The sequence below is a fragment of the Zophobas morio genome, unplaced genomic scaffold (genome assembly GCF_036711695.1).
Source record: "Zophobas morio isolate AGI-343-1 ecotype UQ-CSIRO unplaced genomic scaffold, CSIRO_AGI_Zmor_V1 ptg000081l, whole genome shotgun sequence".
In the NCBI taxonomy this organism is placed as follows: Eukaryota; Metazoa; Arthropoda; class Insecta; order Coleoptera; family Tenebrionidae; genus Zophobas; species Zophobas morio.
The window spans coordinates 366,307-388,921 of record NW_026972186.1 but is presented as its reverse complement, the minus strand read 5'-3'; the positions used below and the strand labels follow the sequence as shown (position 1 = coordinate 388,921).

The 22,615-nt window shown below is 37.7% G+C and overlaps 4 protein-coding genes across 7 annotated transcripts; 2 read left to right on the top strand and 2 right to left on the bottom strand.

Moving 5' to 3' along the window:
• The first annotated feature begins 389 nt into the window (after positions 1 to 389).
• Positions 390 to 9,997, top strand: LOC135143969 (uncharacterized). The gene is made up of 9 exons (XM_064075872.1): positions 390 to 412; positions 1,624 to 1,720; positions 1,762 to 1,824; positions 5,205 to 5,439; positions 7,847 to 8,008; positions 8,058 to 8,281; positions 8,660 to 8,868; positions 8,915 to 9,179; positions 9,866 to 9,997. Exons 1-9 carry the CDS (start codon positions 390 to 392, stop codon positions 9,995 to 9,997), a joined length of 1,410 nt encoding a protein of 469 aa, XP_063931942.1.
• A 6,774-nt stretch (positions 9,998 to 16,771) lies between these two features.
• Positions 16,772 to 18,221, top strand: LOC135143975 (nose resistant to fluoxetine protein 6-like). Its single transcript, XM_064075878.1, has 4 exons — positions 16,772 to 17,202; positions 17,251 to 17,444; positions 17,490 to 17,616; positions 17,663 to 18,221. Exons 1-4 carry the CDS (start codon positions 16,969 to 16,971, stop codon positions 18,143 to 18,145), a joined length of 1,038 nt encoding a protein of 345 aa, XP_063931948.1. The 5' UTR covers positions 16,772 to 16,968; the 3' UTR covers positions 18,146 to 18,221.
• Positions 18,222 to 18,225: 4 nt separating this feature from the next.
• On the bottom strand, positions 18,226 to 21,845 carry LOC135143976 (uncharacterized protein F13E6.1). 4 transcript variants are annotated; one of them, XM_064075881.1, is made up of 5 exons: positions 21,144 to 21,833; positions 18,977 to 19,229; positions 18,854 to 18,913; positions 18,640 to 18,763; positions 18,229 to 18,589 (listed from the first exon to the last, which is right to left on the bottom strand). In XM_064075881.1, exons 1-5 carry the CDS (start codon positions 21,520 to 21,522, stop codon positions 18,476 to 18,478), a joined length of 930 nt encoding a protein of 309 aa, XP_063931951.1. In that variant the 5' UTR covers positions 21,523 to 21,833; the 3' UTR covers positions 18,229 to 18,475. The 4 variants fall into 4 exon arrangements, with proteins under 4 accessions (XP_063931952.1, XP_063931951.1, XP_063931950.1 ...); XM_064075880.1 differs by having other exon boundaries at positions 18,230 to 18,589; positions 18,634 to 18,763; positions 18,977 to 19,226; positions 21,144 to 21,828; XM_064075879.1 differs by having other exon boundaries at positions 18,230 to 18,589; positions 18,634 to 18,763; positions 21,144 to 21,827.
• Positions 19,319 to 22,085, bottom strand: LOC135143978 (ubiquinone biosynthesis O-methyltransferase, mitochondrial). Its single transcript, XM_064075883.1, has 2 exons — positions 21,924 to 22,085; positions 19,319 to 20,228 (listed from the first exon to the last, which is right to left on the bottom strand). The coding sequence occupies exon 2, from the start codon at positions 20,139 to 20,141 to the stop codon at positions 19,356 to 19,358; it is 786 nt and encodes a 261-aa protein (XP_063931953.1). The 5' UTR covers positions 20,142 to 20,228; positions 21,924 to 22,085; the 3' UTR covers positions 19,319 to 19,355.
• Positions 22,086 to 22,615: the final 530 nt, after the last annotated feature.

Below are 22,615 nucleotides of genomic sequence, written 5' to 3'. Positions count from 1 at the left end.
ACCTGTCGGAGAACAAGAGAGCACATTATCCTTAAATGTCCTCCGAATGCACTGAAACTGAAAATGTTATAATAAAAACGTCAGATTGTCGAATTAACATCTCAAAAATTACCAGAATTTTTCAGACATCCATCAATCAGTGAAGACAATAGTCAAGTCAACAACCTCTATGTGTTAAAAGCCTCTAATTAATCGTTAAACTGCTTGTGATAACGACTTAGACAAATAAGACAAAATTGCAAACGAAGGTTACGCAAATAAAAAAAAAACAGAATTTCCGCCGCTTCTTGCACTTGCCCATGTAACTAAAAACCCATATTACCACCCGTCCGTCACCTAATTTGAGCAAGAATCACACCGGTTCCGCTAAAAGCGTATTATTTGTTAGTATGATCACACCTACATTGATTTGGTAATTTGAGCAAGTCGAAAGTAAAGTAGTTACGTGATTGTTTGGCAACGTTCTTTGAATACAAAATCAAGAGAATTTGGAAGAAATGGCTTATGAGGAACGAATTAGCATAATTTTATTACACTGTAGTTTCGTGATGCGTAACTAGTTTGTTAGCTTCGTCTGACTGTGTGATAAAACAATTGAGAAAGATTTCATTTAAATCGTCTGGTTTCAGGCTACGGGGTTTTAAAGAGGTTTCGCTGATTCTTACACATACTAGGAAGATTGAAGGGAATCACTCGAGTTTAGTTGTAGCAAGTACCAACACCTAACCGAAAAGGGAACCTCAGTCTACATTTATTCAGTGTCTGAATAAAATAGGGAGAGAAAGTGTTAGTTTACAAGCAATGTACGATATAAATGCCGCAATAAAATTTGATTTATATATGAATAAGATAATAAGGCCTAGAATGAGTAAAATCCAAAAGTAATAAAAATAGTCGTGCGTAAGGTAACATTAATTAAATTTGAATATTCAAATTCGATACTTTAATTTTCAATGACAATCAAGAACAGCCAATTTTTTTCTTCGGAGCACGATGTTATGATGAAAAAAAAAATGCGTGACCGTTCAAGTCAAGGCTATTTTAACAGGTTTAGATCACTTTTTATATTTTAGCAAATCTGTATTTTAATTATGCATGTGATTATTTCGGGATACATCCAAGGAAAAACGCATGTTATGGTTTCGAAGGACCATGGGCGCATGAATAGATTTGTAAATATCAGGGTTGTCGGTATTGTAAAATTGAAATTTTTGACATGGGCGATAAGTGATGAAAATATCGCAACAGGTGATTTTTTGCCATTTCAGTTACGATACGATTTTAAATGTTACTGAAAAAAAAAATTAAGAAGTCTGTCTATCGTATCCCAAAATTTGAACCCATCGTCCTTATTCGCGAACTGACTCATCCCAGGTGCAAAGTCTGAACAATTATCCTTCATTTCCTCATACCTTGCCTTGATTTGGCTGCGTTTTTAACGATCGTCCTTCGCCACAAAAAGGATGCATCGATAAACGCCAGTTTTCCACCTTCCTTCGACGAGGCTTTGACCTCTGCCTTGTACCTTGAAATCCTGTGTTTTCTCCTTGTTAAAGGATAAATAAACTACAAAAAATGACAAACTTCGGCAAATCTGTATAAAAATTAGTTAAATATTTATAGGTTGTTTCGCAAGGCTGCTCGCACCTTAGAAAATACCAAAGCGTTGGCTCAATCTCGAAGAACTTTTCACCAGAGAGTACCTAGATCTGCGGTCAAGGTAACACGCACCTCTAGAGTAGCTATTTACTTTTTTGACAGGTGACAGATTGTGCTGGTTTTGAAGAAAACAATGTAAATATTATAGGTCTACCTGGAAAATGGGTAATTTATAGCACTGGGTTCAATGTTAATAGTTCTTGCGGCTTTTACACAAAGACTATTTGTTTATTTCTTAAAAAAAATACACACAAACTCCAAGTAGAATTAAAAATTATACAGTTCTATTGTGCGAAATTTCAAGAAACTGCCGATGTGTTTAAGAGAATATTTAGTAAATTTTGTTCTCGAGTTTCCTAATATAACTGGCGTCCCAAACACTGGCGGCTCGTGACTATTTTGGTTGGGTCGGCCAGCAGTGAGTAACCCAAAATTTTAAGACATAGAATACAAGAACCAGGGACCTCAAGTTAGTCATTATCTATAATTTGCTACCTGTATGGTGTTAATTCATATAGTCCTAACAACTTGGTAAAACAAAATAAAAAATATTCTTCAAATAGGTATAAAGTAAAGCATATACTTATACAATATAAGCCATCTATAATAATAAAATAACGACAATAAACTAAAATAAAAATGAAAATAACATTCAAGTTATAAAGTAACACATTCTAACAAAAAATATAACATGAAACGTCAACAACTATTTATTAGTAAAAAACAAAATTAAAAAAGTAAATTAGAAATTTTTATAAACCAATTCAATGCGTCTTTGTTTTGTATTGGCAAAATGGTCAATTACTTGATTATAGAACTTTTGATCTTCCGTTAAGTTTGTAAGCACTTCTTTTTCTATTGCTAAAACGAATAATTTGGATAATCGATTTTGACTAATGGAGTTTCTAGTAAAATTTGTAATTCGCTTTAAAGCTGAAAAACTGCGTTCAACATATGTTGATGTGGATGGTATATGATTAAAATTAAAGACAGAAATAATTTCGGATGCTTCTACATTTTCGTAAGTAGCATCATCAGGAGAAGGGTTGAGAAATTAGGAAGATGGCAAAAGAGCACGGTAACTCAATATGTCAATCGTACCAGAGGACCATAGGCAAAACTCTTTTTCTGAAGTTTTTTTGAATTTATTGTCAACATCATATTCAAAAATTAAACAATACCAACAAAATAGTTTGTTTTTTGATTTGCTCCCCGTCAGCCATTCATAATTTTCATACCATGCTGTATTAATTATTAATTATTAATATGCTATTGCACCGGAGCTGACGTTATTATTGCTCCGTGCTTCGATTGAACGTTGCATGCGCGGCTCCGAACGGCCCATTTCTTTTATATCCAAGGAATTGATCATCGTACGTTAAAAGTCGAAAGTCATTATTTAATAGATGTGTAACAGCATTAAAATTTAAATCAGTTACTAATTCTCTTACTAACTGTTGTCATTGTTACTGAAATTAGAAACAAACCTAAACCAATTTCATCCACGTGAAGACTGCAGAAATTCACAATATACAGATAGCGGCCAGCCGGTGCTGGTAGTGGGGAACCGCATGGAAAAGTGCACGGCAGAAGTGCAGTGATGAAACGGAATTTTGTACGGTTTCGTCGCTATTGCATTCTAACTTATGCAAACAGAAGGTGATAGCGCTATAACAACTTGATGTACTGCCAAAAGGCCGGCCGATTTTAGCACACATTTGACCAATCACTGCTGCAGGCGCGTTAATCAGAGTGTATCAGACACGTATCAGTCTTTATAGCTATTTCTCTTTAATTCTGCTAAACAGAGAGCGATAGCAGATATGACATTATTCGACGTTTATTCTTGTAGTCGGCCGGCCTCAGCTATTGCTCCTCGCAGTAAAAATATTCAAACTTCCCGGCACGATTTGTGCTTCCGAACGAAAGTGAATAAATTAGATAACGCTTTTTGTAATTAAAAAAATAATAACAACAGTAAAATCAGGTGATTTCAAAATAGCTTTAAATTATATTCTTGCGTTTAAAATAAAAATGAATATCGCAAATTGACAAGTTCGGTGACAGACTCGGCCTGGCCTAACTGGCCCCCCCTGACGAGCCGCCACTGGTCCCAAAAGAAACTCGTTCGGTATTATTGAAATGAAAATTGTGAAAAGTGAAAGGATTACATTCTGATATAATTATTACAGCAAAATAGAGAAAATATTGCTTATGGTCAGTTTAGTGAGGCAAGTTCAGCAGCAAAGCTAACACAGCAGTATACAAATTTAATGTATTGAGACATTATAGGCATTGTTTTCCAGAATAAGCAGTTCCAAGGCAACGTTGTAGCTTGAACATCATCGAAACAAAAACGTTAAAGGTTCTGATAGTTGTTTCGTAACACTATAATTAGCATGATTATTATTAAAAATATTAGCGATTGCTTACTTTATATAAATTGTTGCAACAATAAACTTAGTGTTTCCAAAAATGCGTTAGTATTGTTACAAGAATTCCTTTGAGTATTTTAACACAAACAATTCAATTATGGAGAAATGTATTTAAAAGGGTTAAAAAAATATGAAAACATAAAACTTTAATGATCACTCGGTGCATAGGTAAATGGATCTTCCTTGTTTTTTTTTTTAATTTCAGATTTTTATTTAAAAATGGTCTCGTCTGACGACTCGTTTTCTAATTTTGGGATTCATGCTCTAAAATAATGTGTTATGTTAGTTTGTTGATTGTTTTGAACTCTTTGCTTGAATGAGATAATTTGCATTGGAAAAAAAAAAGGCAAAAAAATACAGTTTTGTTTATTCAGTTGCTCTTCAGCATGACAACACTTTTTAACTATTGCTCATCAGTGGCGAAATTTCCGCAATTAACTTGAGACCGCCTGAAACTGCTACGTCTGTCTCCTCTACCTTCCTGTACACGAAGGGAAATGGGATGTGATTACCTATAGTTTGTGGTGGTTGTAATGCTGTTACGAAATTATTTACGAATAATGAACTCAAATTACATAAATACAAAATTAAAGAGTTTAAATAAAGCAAAACGACCAATGTTGTAAAGTTGAAATAATTAAGTACTTGACATTTCACACACGAGTGGTTTTTGGTAATTTTTTGCCAGAGGAAGCTCCAGTTTAACGAAAACAAAACTTTGAGACACAAAAATTTCCTCTACAGTGTAAAAAAATCAACAGTTTTCAATCAACAATCAATTTGGTAGTTTCGAAAATTGCCTTCTTAGTAAATCTGCAGCATAGACTGGTGGAAATAAACGCCAACAAATTATTATCAAAAAAAAAATAATAATAAAAATAATAATAATAAATAATAAAAAAAAATGCAAATTAAAACGCAAAACCCCACCATCAGTCCTCATTTTTGCGTCTCATCCCAAGCCCCCAACCAAATTAAAAAAAATTACAACAAACAACCGTCCATCTAACGCATTGACGCATAGTGGGGACCCATTGCCCAACCGTCCCCTACCCACCATCCCATGAAATAAACTTCTTTAGCAATTCTCCACACATTCACACTCGACAGTGGTGCGCGTTCGGGGTTGTCAAAATGAAATCTTTGCTGTTCGTGGTCGTCGGAATCCTTACCGTCCACTGCGACATCGACAAGTTCGCCAAAAACAGAACGAATTATCCTCGGCCTGCCGGCAACACCAGCGTGCCTTTCAGGTGGGACGACTTCAGTATCGAGAGGACTCTGCTCTCCGCTGAACAGACGGGAAAACTGTGCCTGAAAAACGTCGACAAGTGCATCGAACAAGGTAACGACCTGAAAAATGCTGAAAGCGCTGAAACGCGCGCGGTTCCTGCTGGGTTCGCTCGTTATTTGAGTTGTGCAGAAGTAAGATTTTTCAAAATGACCATTTCTAGGCGGAGCTGCCTGCTTGTGCAAGACGAATTGTTTGTGATTTCTAAGTTCGGTGTTGTTTAGGTATTGCCGAAAACTAAAAGCATGTCGCTGTAAAATTTACAACAATAGGGAAAGATTTATGCTGACATTTTATTCATTGCAACATAGGTGTAGCAAAAAGAAGTGAAAATATAATATTAACATATTCATTAGTAATGTATGCGCATTGTTCGCAGAATTCTTGGCAACTATTGTTGCACTTTGAATGTTGTTAAAATTGCACTCACAAAACTGTGTTTTAAACTAATTCACTGAGTATGCTATCAATGATTTTTTTTGCATAATCAGCAAAGAGCGTTCTAACCTTCCGCCAAAAACCTCATCTTTAGCTTCACGCACTGAAAAATATGTAAACTTGGGGCAATTAATCACGTAATGCGTAAATGCAAATGTCTTAACCTTGCGAACCTTAACGTTCGATGTTTAATTCTATGTCTCATCTCGAGGAAAAATAATGTGGTGTAGTTTTCTGAAAATTTTCATCGTCGTAAGATCCTTAATTTACTTAGAAGGTAGTTTTGCATAACGAAACGTACTTTTGTTTGTAAATATTGACACGGATGTAAACGCAGGAGTTCGTGTTTGGTAGTCTTAAATTCACGCAACGTTGTTGGAGGAGCAAGAAACCACCACCGTGTTAAAGTTTTTTTTACGTCGTTGTTGTCTTGGGGGGTGAAGCAATCTAGCCGAGGTTGTGAAAGACAAAATAAAAACGTGGTCGCCAAAATTATACCAAAGTGTATTTGTTATTTTCGACCCCAAGTTTGGAAAATTCAATAAAAAATTATGAATATTTTCACAATTTTTCAATTTTTACGTTTTAATATTGGCATTTTAAAATACTGAAGTAAAAATGCCAACTTTATTTGTTTTCCAATGTTAATATTTAACAATTTTTGATTTGTTTTGTCAAAAAGTAAAAAAATTAAGCCAGGTAATGTCGTCTAACATTTTCTGATTTTTGTTTCAGACAATTTTTTCTAACGTTACAGATTTTTTCAAAATTTCTTACTTTAAAAATTTACTATTGTAAGCCTTTTCTAAAATTACGATGTAACAAAACGCAAAAATCTCTACTCAATTAAATCTCGTTTAATTTTTGCGTGCGGTAACGTCGAATATTTTCGTAACGATTGCTGCAGATCTAATGGGTCCTCTTGCAACAATAAAAATTTTCCACAACACTTGCATTGCGCATTACCGTATTACTATTATTACAAATCACAAAATTACGGCAACACACATTTGAACAGCAGTTTCATATTTTGCGTTATATAATCTTCAAAAGTTGAAATTCCTTTTACTCTACATCTCCGCATAGCTGCAAATTTGTTTCCAACCCATTTCCCATCCCCATACCGTCCAAACAAACATCCAAAATGCAGCCGCGATGTAATCCAAACACTAAAAAAGTAAAGAACCAGTAAAAGCTTACGTGAACCCAAAGGAGGTTAACAAATTCCGTGCCATTAACAAGTGTTTCGTCAAAGTCAGGCGCACAACTTGAAAATACGCAAAATACTGACGTAACCCCATAACTCCAGGAAGTGCTAGAATTTCGAAAACCCTCACGTTCGGACACGCCGGCTCTGCACAAAAACAATCAAGGGCGATCTCTTATGGGATAATCCGGTGTTTTAAATTCATATTTTCGACAAAGGCGAAGAAATTCTTAAGCCGGCTGCAACTCGTTGCGCAATTGAAAAATAATTGTGATCAGCATTAATTAGCTAATGTGAATGTTTACTTGATTAGCAAAAGTGACAGTCGTTTAACTGTAAAAAGAGAAAAAAGTGCACGCGAATAATAGTGATCAGTAAAAGTGCGACCTTGGATGCACTTGGTCAAGTTCAGAAGGTGTTGGTATTAGCTAAGATTTTACTAATGTTGAATGAACTCGAATTTGGCAACCTTGAGCAGCAAGCCCGGAACTTGCACTGTCGTCGGAAGAAGTCGCGTGTCAGGGTCGAAGGGGCTTGATTTGAGCAACCGCTGATGACGATCGTTGGAAATTTCGAAACGTGCGACAACGGAAAAAAGTATGTCGTTTTGGCAGGTAGAGTCTCGCCTCTTCAATCAAGACGATAAAACTGTCAATTATACTTCTTGTGGTTTGTGACTTTGGGTTTTTGAAAAATACATCGCCCCCCTTATAATACAGTCAAACAAGTTTAGTTTCCACGACAAATTCTAAAAATTGATTCTGCACCTAATACGTATTAAAATAAAAAACAAGGTTTTTTTTTCTTGCGTTTCAGATCTGAATTATGAAAGTACGGCCAACGGCCTCTCCAGCTTCCTCCTCGGAACCCAACCCCCCTTTGACCTGAGTCAAGTCCCCGGCGTCTCTCCTCTGTGCAAGAAACAGAGCGAGAAGTATATAGAAGACTTGAAAAGGTTCAAATTATGGGCACTGAAAAGTAAGAACAAGAAATTGGGCAATTGTTGTATCTAAACCTTGATTTACAGTGTATGATTCAACTGCTAAACTACCATCAGGGTTATTAAATGGCAACCTGAATCAGTTAGGTGACTTCGATATGTGTTTACAAAGCAAAGAGAAAAACGAAGAAATCAGTGGACAATATTGCTTAGCTTCCATGCAAGTGGAAGCTGGAAATTCTAGTCCGTACATCCTTGCATTACACAGGCTAATGCACTCACACTTCCACTTCAAAAGCGAGCTAGAAGACGTAAGCTGATTTTTTAGTACTCCTTAGTGACAATACTTTGAAGAATCGTCGTTGTCAGTGTTAAAATTTCGGTTGTTCGCCCAATATTGACACTTCTTTCTTACTCATCACATTTTCCTGCTATGTGTTTTTTTCCAAGTACCGGGTGAAAAACCTAACGCTATTATTTGCCGTGATGTCAATGAAACTTAAGCAAATATTTGCAATTAACAAGAAATATCCGTTTCTTGTTAATACAAGTAATTAAACGACCCGATTGCTGCAAGTTCTTAATACATACCTATAATCGATTCTGTCATAACTCACTTAAATTAAACTAGGTCTTACGCAGCGACATTCTCTTCACAATTCAGGCTACTTAATTTTTTTGACATTTAGCCCGGTCACCGCATCCCCCGCTTTTCCTCCATCAACTGGGCCCTGTGCATCCCCAACGCGTGCACTCCTAGGGACGTGGAGCTCGGCCTTACAACCACCGTTGAACAAATTGTCAAAAACACGGACCTCCGCTTCAAGGTCCTGGTCAGGCCGGAGATGTGCCACAAGAGCCACAGGAGCCCGGTGCCGACGTCGACGATTACAGCAATGTATGATTTGTTTTGTGGTGTCCTGTATCACACGGTGTGTTTTCAGATGTGTCTTTGCTGGTATCGTGGGTCTCGTGGTGTTAGGGACGGTCTATGACTACTTCACCGAGGGCACCAAACACAGGAATGAATGGATCCTGGCGTTTTCGCTGCTCAAGAATGCGATGACACTGACGACGATTCAGAAGTCGGGAGACGATCTGGCGGCCATCCATGGGATCAGGTTCTTCAACGCGATTTTCCTGGTGCTGGCACATAAGAGTATGGCGGTGTTCTTCGCGGCGTACGTTAACAGGACAGAGATGGTTGAGGTGAGTTCGGCTTGAGGAATGAAGCAAGTGAAGAAAATTTTGTGAAATTTTATATTTTCGGGATTGAAGCATTTTCACTCGAAGATTTTGTGCAAACGATAAGAAATTAAGGTGATGTGGTACACAATATGTTGACGATGTTTACACGAGAGACCTGTGTTACAAATCTTGTCGAAGATTGAGTTAACACAGAAAATAATTTGCGAATATTTTTATTTACAGATAAAATGAGGTATTAAGGTATTTACATAAATTGTGTATTGGTTAACAAAATATGGCTAAAAAATCAGAACGACCTTCAGTTCTTTCGCAGTTTCTTGTTTATACCGAAGTGATCCCCTCATAATTTAATTTATTTAAAAGACTTGCACACGTTTAACGTAATGCAAGACAAACTTGAACTTCGTTGTCTAACAATAGAGATTAGGTGCTCATCTTGGACGATACTGTGTGTTTTATTTGATATTTTATACACTGGGAGTGTTGGTAAGACCTGTTTGTTTACACAATACCCAACGAAATGTAAATAAATTTTGGGTAATTTAACGACAAAGCTGTATAAATAATTTAAAGTTGGTATATACTAACCATTAGTATGATATGATTGAAAAAAAGGTCGTCTAGTAGCCTTTGAAATTTATTAAAATAATGATGTTGGCACTCCTTGTTTAATTTGACGATTACAGCCAAATAATTGTCAAAGTATCAAACAGCGGCAGTGCCAACAATATTATTTTAAAAATAAATTTCCTGGCCTATTAGAGGACTTTTTTATCATGGTATATAACACAATGCAAGAAGAATATTGTTTATTATGATTTTTTGAACAGAAGGTAGAGGGTATGATTAAAATGACAGAGGTATATTTTATTTCACTCTCCTGTCAAAGTTCCACGCATTTAGTTTTTTCAGTGTTAAGGTGTAAGCTCTCAAACAATTTTTTTCTAATGTTTGTGATTTATACTGGATGTCTGGAAAATGGAGGAATAACTCTTTACGTTATCTACAAAAATCTGCGGAACCCTAAAAAAAATAAAAATAATATTTTTATATAAGTAAATTTGGCAAACTTTATCAAATTTCGAGGGTGGGATGATTAATCTCCGACCTCACTTAGATAGAGTTTAAATTTTTACAAAAACTCAGTGGCTTCATGCAATTTAATGTTTCTTTGGTTACATATACTGATGTCATTAAATTTCATAAGAGTTTGGTTTTGACGATTTGTTAAAGTTCGTGAGTCGCCCTGTTTTTCCGAAATGGATAAAATCGAAATACGGGGGATTAAATATTTTTTTATAAAAGGCCTAAGTCCAATACAAATTAAAGAAGATCTAAATTCCACTTTGTTGGAACCCGCTCTATCGTTTAGTACGTAAATCGTGGGTTTCGGACTTTAAACGTGGTCGTACCAGCACAAAAAATGCACCACGTTCAGGTCAGGCGAAAACTGCCATTTCCGAAGAAATGATTAAAAAAGTCCACAAGATCGTATTGAATGATAGGGTAGACGAAACATGGATCCAAGACAAAACAACAGTTAAAGCAATGGATCGCAAGAGGAAAACCCACCCCGAAGAAGGCGAAAACAGTACAATCGGCCGGTAACAGTATTTTGGAACGTAAAAGGAATTCTTTTGATTGATTACCTGGAAAAAGGTAGAACAATAAATGGAGAATACTATGCAAACCTTCTTCAGCAGCTAAAATAAAAAATTCTAGAAAAACGGCCGGAACTTGTGAAAAAGAAAATCTTGTTTCACCAAGACAACGCACCCTGGCACAAGTCCGTAATTTTGATGAGTAAAATTTACGAGTTAGGCTACGAATTGCTACTTCATGCACTATATTTCCCGGATTTAGCTCCATCTGACTTCTGTTTGTTTCCAAATTTAAAAAAAAATCATGCTGACCACAAATGTGCAACAAATTCGGAGGTCATTGCGGCTACCAACACCTATTTTGAGAAGTTAGAAGAACCGGCGTACAGAAATGGGACAAAAGTACTTGAACACCGCAGTACTAAGTGCATTCAAGTCGGAGGGGACTACGTCGACAAATAAAATAGATTTTTGCATAGTATTCTTTCATTTTCCTTGTTAGATCGGAAATTAATCATCACATCCTCGTTTACATTTTACATTGCATCCAAAATGGCATAGTAATTAAGCATGCTATGGATTAACTAAAAGTGTTATTACTATTTATTTAGTTGTTAAACATATTTAGTAAAAGAACCAACATTAAGATTTTTATAACTCCATCAAAATGTGAGAAGCTTTTTTTACTATTTTTTCAAGACACCTGTTAACTATTAAGAGTGTAGCTATTGCTCCAAAACGGATAAGTCATCCGATTGCCCTAGGAACAAAGTTCAGTGAAGCTGACTACATTTTTTGGAGTCTTTTAGGAGAAAGCAACATTAGGCATAAGCGTCAAATTAGATGCAAAGTGCACTTTTAATTACTATTTTCTCATGATAATACATTCAGAAAAGGCTGTTTTTGGTACATATATTTATGTAAATTGCATTAGATGCTCACCTTGGAACAAAACACCTAATGTATATTTTTAATGCTAATTAGTAATTACGTTTTTAATAGAATATTAAACTGGAAATAGAATAGTTATACTGGTGTAATCCAGGATTAATACTTTTTTCAACATCTATCTACACAGAAAAGAGGACTAATTAATTAAGCACACTGGTTTTTTCCACAAAAAATAGTTAATAGTTTAGCTTACGCTCGGGAAGTAAAAATAGTTTTTCATTTTTGCGTATCAACTTGTAGCTAAGAAAAGTATTACAATAGACAATAGGAGTACATATTTCAATTTATGGTTTCTATTCTTTGTATTGGTAATGAGTAATTATCAAACTACCGATACGACTAGTTGAGGTGTACGAGTACAAGATGAATTAGTCTCAAGTGATCCGAACATGTTTCGAACTATGTAGGGCTGCCATCACTTCTACTTTTAGTTTTATATATGTATATGGGATGTTCCAAAAGAATACGTTTAGAAAAAACTTAGAAACCGTGATAAGATATTAAAATTGATTTGGTGATTATGGAATAACAAATTATTTCCCTTCCGGAAATATGATCACATCACACCGTAGCTAAATGTGAAATCATAATTATACTTAGCCTCATTTAACATACACCTTGTAAAACTTTATGACTTAAGCGGCTTAAGCCAAAGCACCCTTATAAGTCAAACTGGCTATTGTATTACTTAACTCAGTTCACAGCTCCATTATGCCAACAATGGACAGTTAAAAATCCTTGAGGTTCGGGTCCACAAAGCTCACAATCGCCAGTTGTCGGCCGATGATCTAATATTTTCATCATACTTATAACGAAAATCCAAATTTCTGCTGGTTTAAAGAACAATAATGTATGTTGTGTTTACGTGATGACAACAAAAATATTGCAAATAATATTTTGTTATAACCCTAAAATCTGCTTTTTAAAAAATTGGTAGAAGGTTATTTCGACAGAACGTCCCTCGTTCCTGAAGTACAAAACAACAAATTCAGCTTTTTCGAAAAATTGTAAGATCCGATTTTGTGAATTTAATTTTTTAATGATAAATTAAAAACAAATACCTACACATATGATATTCCTAACATACAGTTGCGGCCTTCCAAAAGTACTTACACGATAATTTTGGCATTTTGTTTATTCAAGAATGCCTCAACATCTATCGGCTACGGCTAAAGCAAAAGCCGTCGCCAAGTTAGAGGAGGCTTGGTCCTGAGTGCTGTGGCTGCGGATTTTCGTGTTAGTAAAAGCTGCATTTTCAAAATAAAAAAAAATATGGGAAAATGGTATTAATATTTTCAACCGACCAGCAAGAATTGGTGTTGGTAAGGTTTCCACCCAGAATAAAGATTAATTAATTTCGTAAGACATAATCCGTTTGGAACAGTGGTTAAAGCCTGAGAAGAAACAATCTTTCCGGGATCTATTAGAACGGGACGAAATAGAGTGAAAACGTCGAATCTGAAAAATTATGTAGCTGCTAACAAAATATTTCTTACTGAACAACACAAACTCAGGAGGTTGCTGTTCGCGCGTGATTTTCAATATCAGGAAGGCGACTTCTGGAATCACGTTAATTGTCGAACAACAGTGGACATTTTGCAGTCAACGTTTGGGGATGGATTGACGTGCATGGTCCAGGAGTGTGCTGGAAAAACAATGAGCGTTTTCATGCACAAAATTATCGTCGAATAGTGGAAAACGTTATGTTACCCTCAGACCTACAAACATAACAATTGCCCAGTGCATACTGCTCGAATAATTGAGCAATGGTTTGAAGAAAATCAAATTAACGTTTTACACTGACCAGCTAATAGTCCTGACCTCAACCTCATTGAGAATGTTTGGAGTTACATTGTTAAGAAAATCAAATCTAGAATTTTTCGACCTGTAAATGTGGAAAAGCTTTGGGAAGCAATTGAGGAGGCATGAGAGGATCTGGAGAATAACTATAACATGAGAAATCTAGTTCTGTCAATACCACGAAGATTAGCAAGTTTAATTGAAGCAAATGGAACTGCGAGAAAGTATTAATTCTTTTTTGTTTTTTTTTTAAGTTAGGTAACCTCTTGCACATTAATCAATTTATTTATCGATCAGTTAAAGTAATTTAGTAATATTTATTTAATAATCATGTTTTTCACTTTTCGGACGCTACACCACTGATAATAACCGGGCTTATATTAACCTATATTAACTTAGAAATTCAAAAAATCCCATGGCAACGAAAAATCGTTCACTTTTGTGGGGCCGCAACAGTACATACAAAATCGATCCAGTGGTTTCGGAAATTATCTGTCTCATGAGACGTCGAGAAAACCTGAAAATATATATTTTCTTAGATTATGAAGTAAAAATTAAATTTCCTGACATTTTAGTAACTCGTATATTTTAGTTCGTTCCTCATACTCATCATCCATCAATCAAATTCCGCATTCTAGGTCATCGACTATTTCGTGACGACGGAATACGAAAACTTGCACCATTCCATCACCAATCTATCACACATCATTTCCTCCGCAAGGTTAAAAACCCTCCAAATTAACCACAATTACCCATTTCCATTACGCAATAATTTTTCAAACGTAACTAATTCCCATTGTCAACCCATTTGCAACCATGACACTCCATTACAAATTAACGAGCATGCAATCCTCGTAAAGCAACAATTTTATGTTAAGCTACAACCAATTTTTGCAAGAACCCACTTTCTTGCAGTTAAGGCTCGGTCAGATAACACGTTAGAAACTCTTCTCGTCTAGCACTAGCGACTCTAATGACTTTCACTGCATCGATCTGGTGCACTATTATTATTGGAAATTCTTATGCCGTAGACGTTTTCTTAATTCGGTGATTATATAACAGAATGGGTCATATGTTCTGGCCTGCTCCACTTCCACGACCACCGGCCCGCGGTAGCGGTGGAACGCTCTAAAAAGCACGCCACCGGTTTAGTAAACAGAAAGAAACTGCAGGTTCCCAAAAAATGATGCATGTTTTTTTCGAAATGTTTTGCTCTTGTTACGTAAACCTCACTCACATTTATACGTTCAAAATTTTTTTACGATTGCCGAATTTTTGTCGCAACCTATCGAAAGTAAGAGTTGGTTTTCATCGCTGTATTGTTGCGAAATATAGATAAAGATTGAGGGCGGCAGCGGTAGGACCCATTGGGTGCTGAGCTGTGCATATAATGTTAATGGAACGGAATTCTATGAGCACCAACCACGAGGGACAACGAATAAAAACAAAAATTGTAACGGGGTTCAGTTGAAAAATCACTTAGAGTAGGTGTTGGAATTTCTTTTGACACAAAAGGTATGTGTGTTCTTACAACATCCATTTGGCAGAATCATAACCTGTTGTATGTTGTATGTTATAAAAACAGACATGCAATTTCTGTCTCAAATGATATTCCAACGTTTGCTCTAAGTGATTTTATTGTTGAACACCCGTTAGTTATGCGGAAAAATCTAGAGTTTGATTTGGATTTTATCGAAAACTACTTACTGCATGTTTCGACTTACTAAGTGAGAAAGTGCAAATGTTTTGGTGGATTGACCAGAAGCTATGGGTCAAATTTTTACGCAATATTCCTTGCACACGTGTCTGAAATTTGAAATATTCCTCACAAAAAGAGGAAGGAGGTCTTTCGAAAAGCACACAAAAAACTTTAGGTGCAACGAATGAACATCATATTGCGTTTGAATATATTCGTACGATTTCTAAATATCAGTTTTTCCGAGAAAGTACCGTGAAAGATAAAACGTGTTAACATTTAACGCCAAAAATGTTTTATTAAAGCTGACTTTACTGTCTAAAATTGCAGAAATTTGAAGTCAAAATGTAAATACAGTTTTTCTACAACAAATTGGAAAAGTGACTCGAACATAAAGTATATTATTGTACATAGAATAGGCCGACGAAATTGAATTTGAATATACCCTGCGTATTTATTTCCTGACAAATGCTCGAAAATTTTATTATAAAAATTGTGTAAAACTGTGTTAAGGAATAAGTGAATTTAAAAAGATCAGTTTTATGTACATAAATAACGTGTAAAATTCAATATCCAGTAACCAAAATATAATAAAATTTAAAAAATTTTTGAAAAACACTTTTTTAGCGTTGCACAGGCAAGAAACCATAATCATAGTCCATAATCTTTACTGGATGTGTTTACAGCATACACCAGAATATTATTGGTTGCATATACAATCATTTTTCCGGTTAAAATTTTTATTTCGTTTTACTTTTTTTTGTTCGTTTTCTCAGTGCTATCCTACATTTCAAGTGATTTATTTTAGTGTGAAATAATTTAAAATTTTCATTGAGTTTCTTTACATTTTTTAAATTAAAACTGACAGTTAACAATGTATAGAATAAAATTAACAGGGGAAGGTTCATTTTCATACGTTGACCAACAAACTGTTCAATTTTACAAAACAAAATCCAGTCCACTAACCCCAGTGAACCACAATACCTATCTCGTTTCAAATCTAAACATAACTTTAAAAGTCAGCTATGGTCCCTAAATAACCCCTACTTTATTTATAATCGTCGAACACCTCAATGCAACAATAGCAAAACAACAAAAATAAAAAATAACATTTCGCTCCCCCAGTATTCGGAAATCCTGACCTGGATTTTAGCGCACCTGTTCGGTTCGTCCCACACCCGCCAACCTTCTCCACTTCCTGTGATTCCTGTTCATTTCGCCCATCTTTACCGACCACTTGGCGCTTCAGACGCCAATCTCTTGATTTTGCTATCAGGAGGTCAGAACTGCCCGGGAGGTGTCCGCGGCGAAAACTCGTTCGCAAACGATCACACCTGGAGAACAAGAACTACCTGTTGGTTGTGTTCATTGACCTTGGTCATGCGCGGCGTGGGTGATTGATTTCACCGGCCACAAGCGTCGAATTCGAGGGAAATTTCCCTATTTCGGAGCAGGAAAGCAGAAAGTGGTAGAAGGTGTGGGCGTGGTCCGGAACGAGAAACCGGTGCGGGCGACACCTCTTCGTGCGCCGAATAGCAGGAGCGCATACGATTGGACGATCGCGACAACATGGCGGTTGGGCAGGAACGGATTAGACGGAAAACGGGCCCCATGTTGTAAATATTAAAGTGATTTTTAATTTCAGTATTTGGGCCAACCTTGGAGTGTCATAGGCCGCGCCGCCAGCCTCTACACGGACCCTTTCATCCTAATATCGGGAACTTTAACTTCTTATTCGCTTATGGGGAAGTTGATGAGATATGGAAGGATTAATATTTTGGAAGAGTACGTTTCCAGGCTTTTCCGAGTGCTTCCAACGTTTGCCGCTTTGATCGCTTTTTGTACTTTGATCCTGCCGTGGGTCAGTTCCGGGCCTCTGTGGAATCAAGTTATTACGCACCACTCGACCATCTGCAAGAAGTACTGGTGGAGAAATTTGCTCTTCATCCACAATTACTACGGGTTTAAGGACATGGTGCGGATAGTACTTTGCAAATGCATACTCTTCAGGTTGTGATTTCAGTGCCTGACGCATACACACCACGTGGGCATCGATACACAACTGTTTTTCCTTTCACCAACTTTGGTACTTTTGTTGTGGAAGTGGCCAAAGAAGGGGGCTTACATTTTGGGCTTCATAGCACTACTTTCGACCGTTTTGCGGTACTACGTCACCTACTCGATGGAGCTGTCCAACTATGTCCACTTTGGGACTTCGTAAGTTGTCACGTAGTCGTTGCCAGGTCTGAAATCGCTTTTCAGGATAAAGCAACTGTTTGCCACCGCCGACAACATGTACATCCTCCCAATTCACAGGGCGACAGTGTACATTATTGGAATTTTTACCGGTTACGCCATGAGGAAATATAGACACGCGACATTTACGAAGGTATGTCTCTGATCAGTTCTATGGTGCACTCAAATTGTCTTTTCAGAGTCAGTACCGAATCGCGTGTCACGTTCTCTTCATAGGTAATTGCTTGGCTTTCTTCAGTCCCGCCTTCATGGGTAGCATCGATTACGTGTACAACCCGACGCATGCGGCATGGTACGCAGCCATCTCGCCCATTTTATGGTCCGTCGGGTTCAGCTGGTTCATTTTCGTGACACACACTGGCCACTCGGGTTTCTGGGAAAGCATATTTTCGTGGGCGCCCTTCTCCCTTTGGACGAAAATTTCCTACACCGTGTACTTGATCCAGTTCCCGGTGTTCTTCTACAACCTAGGAGTCAACAGGAGTACGCAACACTATGGCTTTTTCAGCATGTTACTCAACTTGCAAGAGCAAGTCTGGATAGTAGGTCTAGCTATAGTTCTAACTCTCCTCATCGAGATGCCTTTCCAAAACATCCGGAGCATCATCTTCAAGAAGAAACAAATGTCTGTCGAGCCTCCGCCTCAGAAGAAAGTCACCTGATTGTTCATTAGTATGTATTTAATTTATTGTATCGTAAGTTAAATAGGTTAAGTAATAAAGAGTCATTTTTTGATAAGTATATTTCATGCGTATTAGAACCTAGTATACACCTCAATAGAGCCATCAGTATGGAAAATAGTCTTTCGTTATTATTAGAACTAAATTCTGTACAAAAAACTAACCTAATCTTCCTTGCTCTCAAGCTACAATAAGAAAAGTTACAACCTATAGTTAGAACTAGAACGTAACTAACACAAAATTAGTAACGACCAATTCAACAGACAAGCAATGAAGGCATTGTTGGCCGGGACAGCTTTTGATTGTTGTTAACTATGCCAGAGGCTTCTCCTCGGGGATCGTCGGGCTGGTCACGACCGAGCCAGATCGGGATCTGCCCGCCTCGTCCAAGCTCTGCTGGGAGTTGGAGCGCGACACCACCTTCGTCTAAAAAAACATTTAAAACCGTCCGCCCGACATAGCTAACCTACCTTCACATTTTCGTAAGCAGATCCGACCTTCTCCTCGAAAGAGCGGAAAGAGTCGGAGTGGCGCATCTGTCCGATCTTGTTGGTGATATTGCCGGTGATCCCACCGATCAAGGAGGTGGTCTTCTGGTAACTGCAAAGAGAGGGCGGTCACTGGCTGCTCGGCTGCCGCGGATGCGTGCGCTAAGGGGCAAAGTCTACCTACGGACCATGCGGTACTTACATGGGCGCGTCCGTGACTGCTTTGGTCACTTGACCGACTTTAGTTTCCACGGTCTGATATCTACTCGGACAAAGAAACAATGCGTTACATGCAGCTACGAAGCAGAGACTACTCTATACGTACACGTTGCTCTCTTTAACGTTTTTGATTCCCTGGTTGATGTCTTCGGAGACTTCTTTCCACACAGTGATTCCCAGGTTTTTCTTCAGTTCGGCGCTTCTTCGCATTTTCGATGCGAGGACGGTACGCAGCGTGGCGATCTCGTCCTCGATCTGGGCCAACTCTTCGCTCCATAGGGCGTGTTGGCGTTCTTTTTCTTCAACTGAAAGGCTGGAAAGGTCGCTAGCGACATGGTTTTCGGCCGGAATGGCTTCTTCTGCAACAAGAGCACCTCAGTATGGGGTACTACTTCGGGATCGGAAAACCGCAGACAAAACTTTCGGGGGTGCAATGCAAGAAAGGACGAACAACTAAATCTACTTTATTAACACGTCAATACAAATCAATTCTTCAGTTTAACAGCATGCAGAGCGTAATTTATGGAATCGTTGGAGCACCAGTGCCACTCGTTTCCTACGAAATTGTAGAACATCCCCTGTACCAACACCGTCTTGCAATTCAAATCTTCCAAAATCTTTTCCAAGTTGTGAGGTTTAATGAACTTCTCGTACTGGTGCGTACCTTTCGGTAACAACCCCAACAAATTCTCAGCCACGAAAATTCCAAGCACATTCGCAACCGGCGTCTTGTTTATCGTCGTGATGAAGACAGACCCGCCGGGTTTCAAACACTGAACGCAAGCTTCCAAAAACTCCTTCTTCTGCGTAACATGTTCCAGTATCTCTGAAGCCACAACCGCATCGTGTTTTTCTTTATTGTCGCAAGCATACTTCTCAATAGACGAACACAAATAATCCACTTTTAAGTTTTTCTCTTTTGTCCGTAATTTTGCTTTTTCGATTAAATCGCAATTCGCATCGAGTCCGGTGACGTGCCCTCCAATTCTTGCCAACGGTTCGGTTAGGATTCCGCCCCCGCAACCCACGTCCAGAATCGAGATATCTTTCAAGGGGGTTGTACCTTGCGTGCTCTTTTGAAGAACGCTGAGGATTCCATCACGGACTAAAGGTATTCGTAACTTGTTGAGCGAATGAAGGGCTCGTAAGTCGCCGCATTCGTTCCACCATTCGTTGGCGAACTGCTTAAAGTGACGCAGTTCGCTGGTATCGACAGTACTGCCAGTGGTACTGCTCAAGTTTCGGGTAGACTTTAGGAGGTGTCTCCACATTGTGATTTGATCACGAAATCGTCCTCAGATCGCCTTAAGAACTTCCAGGCATTGAGCACAGAAGGCACGATTACAACTTCGACACTTCTGAAAATATAAAAATTGTTTAACCGGAAAGCGCTACATTTGAACCAGATTATTGCGGTAACAAGATTCGAATTTAATATGGGATCTAATTAAAAGTTTAATTGTTAGCGATCTGTTTTTTTTTATGTGAGTCGATTGATTTTATTTTATGTGCTCAGTCTTTATTTGGAGGAATACTATATTGACATTTTAAACCACAATATTTACGCATACGATAAAACTGCTAAAACAAAGATTATTATTATTGTTAATTTACATTTCATTATTTTATATATACAAACTTTTAATCTCCCCGAATGTTTTTAAAACAACGTAATTAATTTTTATGTTCGGAAAATCGAACTTGATAAGAACACACTTTTACGTGCAACGCTACTAAAACGAGACCTACAAAATTCATGAAAACTTTATGTGCAAAGATAACTAAAAAGGACAAATGCAATAACAAAAGAAACTTTTTTTCTAATTAAACAACTATAATTCGATATTTTTAATACAAACAACAAAAAAAATTAAATAAATCGGTGTATTTGTTAATAGTCGCCGGCGTACCATTTCAATACCAAAACACAGCACACTGCGGCGTCCTAAAAATAATCAATCCGACCAATCACCTATCTCGTCTCGTCACACCTGACCAGTTCCCTAGCAACAGCTCAGCTCGCGCCTCCCAATTGGCCGCTTTCAATTTCAATTTTGATAGCGATCCGACATTAAAACACCTACATTCCACATTCCTAACAATCTTTATTTGAACGGCAAAGTGAAAGCACAATAAGAATAAAAACTAAGAATAAAACAACCGGAACAAATATCGTCGCAACAAAAGCATGAAATTAAAACATCAACTAAGAAATAAATCAACCACCACTTGGAAAAATTCTGTCTGCGGCCAAACTTCCGCCAACTACTCACCGTCTCCGCTAATATCTAAATACTTCCGAAAATTGTTATCTTTGGGTAACTTGGCCAGATACGGCTTCGTCAAATCACAATAGGTAACCCTGACTTGTCGTTTGAAATCCTTTTTAAAGAACGCCCTGATGATGGCGTTGGCCCTCTTTACGTTGAAAAACTCGGCCTCGACGTTGACGCTCTCGTCGTTTTGGGGCAAGCTGTTGCAGTTGGCTTCATCGAAGTCCAACTGGCGCAAATCAAAGAGCTCCAGCTCGTTTTCCAGCACATCGTAATCCAGGGAGTCCAGGTCGTCTAGGCTGGGGGTGGCGGTGCTGGTCTGGGGGTTGAAGTACGGATCCTCGATGTAGTCCAAGCTGTGTTCCTCGTCTGCGCTCATTGTGGATGCACCATCTGGAGGTCGTCATGCGGAACGTTTCTTCGTCGTGGGTTGCACCCTCAGAGACAAGGGGCCGGCCACCACTTCACAACACACTAACATCTACCTGTTTTTGCGAATTTCGGTGCAGTTTGAGCCGAATGAGCGCGGAATAGACGCGGCTGAGGGGGGCGAAACGTCAAGAAGTAACGGAATTTTTGACACGTCATAAGAGAGAGTTGAGGGAAAAAAGCCGACGGTGTATCGACGATTCTAATTTTTTGCGGGGAACAATGGGCGATTAATTATTAATGGCCGGTGATGCGATAACAGTTTCGGGTTGTGGCGTTTTTTATGCGAAGAAAAAAAGCAAAACAGGTTTGGGGTAACACTGGCCGGTGTAAAAATTACAGGGGGCTCACCTGTTGGGCTGATGTTGGTCATTTCTGCGACTTCCTCGCACTATCACTCGGAACGAAGCGGATGCTCGAAGTATTTCTGGAAAATTACTGATAAAGAACAACAGATTCGGCAAGTGGTAAATGACAGATACCGAGACAAAACGGGGAGTTGGTAACATTGGATGATGCGTGCGCATGCGTCATCTGGTTTTTGTTTATAAAATAAAAAAAATTGTTTTTGTTGATTTTATTATGATTTTATTTGCAGAAAATACATAATGAGTCAGAGTTATATTTATGTTGTATAATAAAAAGATACATAAATAATTATTATCATTTTTGAAGGTATTTTTTGATGCCGGTGGAATTTTCTAAAAATAACAAAAGTCAGGACCGAAACTACAAAAAAGGGCCCGTTTATGGATTCCCACATCAGTAGAATCTTTAATGAAAATGTCATGACTGCACTGCAACACAGTCTGTCAGTATTAATTTCGACGCCTCAAATTAACATAAATTGCCGGTGATTTTTGATGCGGATGATTTTCAACAAAGGAACTTTGAAAATTGCGATTTCTTATACAACACTAAATTAACACTTGGTTTGTTTTGGAAGAATAGGACATTTATTCAAATCCTTGTGATAATTGATAAACTATAATACGAAATACCAGATTCTTTTTCCTTGGACCGGTCCTGTAGTTTAGCCAGCG

Coding starts and splice junctions, on each gene's coding strand:
- LOC135143978 (XM_064075883.1), bottom strand. CDS start 20,141: ATGTGGAGACACCTCCTAAAGTCTACCCGAAACTTGAGCAGTACCACT.
- LOC135143975 (XM_064075878.1), top strand. CDS start 16,969: ATGGGGAAGTTGATGAGATATGGAAGGATTAATATTTTGGAAGAGTAC. Junction 17,445..17,489: donor TATGTCCACTTTGGGACTTC/GTAAGTTGTCAC, acceptor ATCGCTTTTCAG/GATAAAGCAACTGTTTGCCA. Junction 17,617..17,662: donor GACACGCGACATTTACGAAG/GTATGTCTCTGA, acceptor TTGTCTTTTCAG/AGTCAGTACCGAATCGCGTG.
- LOC135143976 (XM_064075879.1), bottom strand. CDS start 21,522: ATGAGCGCAGACGAGGAACACAGCTTGGACTACATCGAGGATCCGTAC. Junction 19,230..21,143: donor TTTAGATATTAGCGGAGACG/GTGAGTAGTTGG, acceptor CTCTTGTTGCAG/AAGAAGCCATTCCGGCCGAA. Junction 18,590..18,633: donor CTGCTTACGAAAATGTGAAG/GTAGGTTAGCTA, acceptor ATGTTTTTTTAG/ACGAAGGTGGTGTCGCGCTC.
- LOC135143969 (XM_064075872.1), top strand. CDS start 390: ATGATCACACCTACATTGATTTG. Junction 8,009..8,057: donor CAAATTATGGGCACTGAAAA/GTAAGAACAAGA, acceptor CTTGATTTACAG/TGTATGATTCAACTGCTAAA. Junction 9,180..9,865: donor ACAGGACAGAGATGGTTGAG/GTGAGTTCGGCT, acceptor TGACGATTACAG/CCAAATAATTGTCAAAGTAT.